The following is a 2,109-nucleotide window of genomic DNA, read 5'->3' as shown; positions in this document are numbered from 1 at the left end:
TAACCACAACTGACAAATGGTACCCTGAGGAGTGGTGAATAACTGACAATCCTTTAGTTCATTTAAAGCCACATAGAGCCCAGCTCCTCATTGACATAGTCTGGGGTTGAAACAAAGGTGGAGAGACAAAATATGAGAAATAACACACACAATGACATTTTTTTGTGGAAAATATGAAAAAAAACTAAAACAAGGGAAAAAAGCTCCAAAATGAAACCAACAGGAAGTATCAAAGATGACCTTTATTACAAGTGATTTGCAGAAATTGGCCAGCAGTTTACTGTTTCCAAAACCATCCAGTCATCAGTGTTTGTACTGCAGCCTTGAGCTCCTGGTTCCTCAGGCTGTAGATGAGAGGGTTCAGAGCTGGAGGCACCACTGAGTACAGAACTGATACCACCAGATCCAGGGATGGGGAAGAGATGGAGGGGGGCTTCATGTGAGAAAAAACTGCAGTGCTTAGAAACAGGGAGACCACAGCCAGGTGAGGGAGGCAGGTGGAAAAGGCTTTGTGCCTTCCCTGCTCAGAGGGGATCCTCAGCACAGCCCTGAAGATCTGCACATAGGAGAAAACCATGAACACAAAGCAAATGAGTGTTAAACAGGCACTAACTGCAATGAGTCCAAATTCCCTGAGGTTGGAGTGAGAGCAGGAGAGTTTGATGATCTGAGGAATTTCACAGAAGAACTGGCCCAGGGCATTGCCATGGCACATGGGCAGGGAAAATGTATTGGCAGTGTGCAGCAGAGCATTGAGAAAGCCACTGGCCCAGGCTGCTGCTGCCATGTGGGCACAAGCTCTGCTGCCCAGGAGGGTCCCATAGTGCAGGGGTTTGCAGATGGACACGTAGCGGTCGTAGCACATGATGGTCAGGACGGAATACTCTGCTGACATGAAGAACATATAAAAAAAGACCTGTGCAGCACATCCAGCGTAGGAGATGTGTCTGGTGTCCCAGAGGGAATTGTGCATGGCTTTGGGGACAGTGGTGCAGATGGAGCCCAGGTCAGAGAGGGCCAGGTTGAGCAGGAAGAAGAACATGGGGGTGTGCAGGTGGTGGCCGCAGGCTACGGCGCTGATGATGAGGCCGTTGGCCAGGAGGGCAGCCAGGGAGATGGCCAGGAAGAGGCAGAAGTGCAGGAGCTGCAGCTGCCGCGTGTCTGCCAATGGCAGCAGGAGGAAGTGGCTGATGGAGCTGCTGTTGCACATTTCCTCACTCTGGGCATCATGGACTGTTGAAAGAAAACATTGACAAGCTGAAACAGATTTCTTTGAGTCAATCCTGCGCAATTAAATTAGAAATCCTTTCAAAACTACTTCTCTTCCTGTGGGGGAACTTCACTAAAAACTTTTATTCTTGAGTTCCGCTTTTTGCTGCATGATTACTGCATCATTATCAGCAATGCTCTCACCCAGAACACTGAGGAGCCCAGAAGAAAAACAGGGTTCCCGGTACTGCAGTGCAGTCAGACCTGCTGGTCTCACACAGCTCCCCTTTTCTTATTACAACCTCCATCTAATTCAGGGTAATCAAAGTTAAAAGGTGCTGGAAAAATTAAGTTGACTTTTTGAAGGCTCCATTTTAAAAGTCAGTCTCCTTAAACCCTTTTCTCTTTCCCTAGGCACCTGAAGAGGGAGAGGTTACCAAGAGTTGGCGTGGCTCTCTGCTGCCTGCAGTTGTGCCTACTGGGAGCTGTTTCTCTCTATCCAAGCCCTGTCCCTGCCAGTGCTGCCAGAGCCCAGCCCAGCCCTGGGGGCTCAGCTCTGCCCTGCACACCCCTCCCAGCACAGGGCACTGCCCAGGGCCATCTCCCTGCCAGCAGGGCCTTAAGGGCAGCTCACACAAACTGAGATGCTGCAAGCCAAGGGGCTGCTGCTGCTGTCTGTAGGCACAGGAGGGTGAGGAGGCACTTTGTGAGGGAGATGGGAGGCAGATGTGCTGATGCCCAGTGGGACAGTGCAGGAGTGTCAGTGACACAGACACACCTGACAGCCCCTTTGCCTTGCCTTGAGGAGAAAGCTGAGAGCAGCCCTGGCCATGCAGCACCATCTCCACAGCAGGAGGAATCTGCCCTGATGGGGGTGGCTCCTTCCACCTCCAACTTCTC

General features: G+C 51.1%; 1 protein-coding gene across 1 annotated transcript; it reads right to left on the bottom strand.

The window, feature by feature from the left end:
- Positions 1 to 277: 277 nt before the first annotated feature.
- LOC148217353 (olfactory receptor 14J1-like) lies at positions 278 to 1,210 on the bottom strand. The gene has a single exon (XM_088158682.1). The coding sequence runs from the start codon at positions 1,208 to 1,210 to the stop codon at positions 278 to 280; it is 933 nt and encodes a 310-aa protein (XP_088014808.1).
- Positions 1,211 to 2,109: the final 899 nt, after the last annotated feature.

This window comes from Sturnus vulgaris, unplaced genomic scaffold (genome assembly GCF_052056855.1).
Source record: "Sturnus vulgaris isolate bStuVul1 unplaced genomic scaffold, bStuVul1.hap1 Scaffold_85, whole genome shotgun sequence".
Classification (NCBI taxonomy): Eukaryota; Metazoa; Chordata; class Aves; order Passeriformes; family Sturnidae; genus Sturnus; species Sturnus vulgaris.
This window is presented reverse-complemented; position numbering and strand designations above follow the sequence as displayed.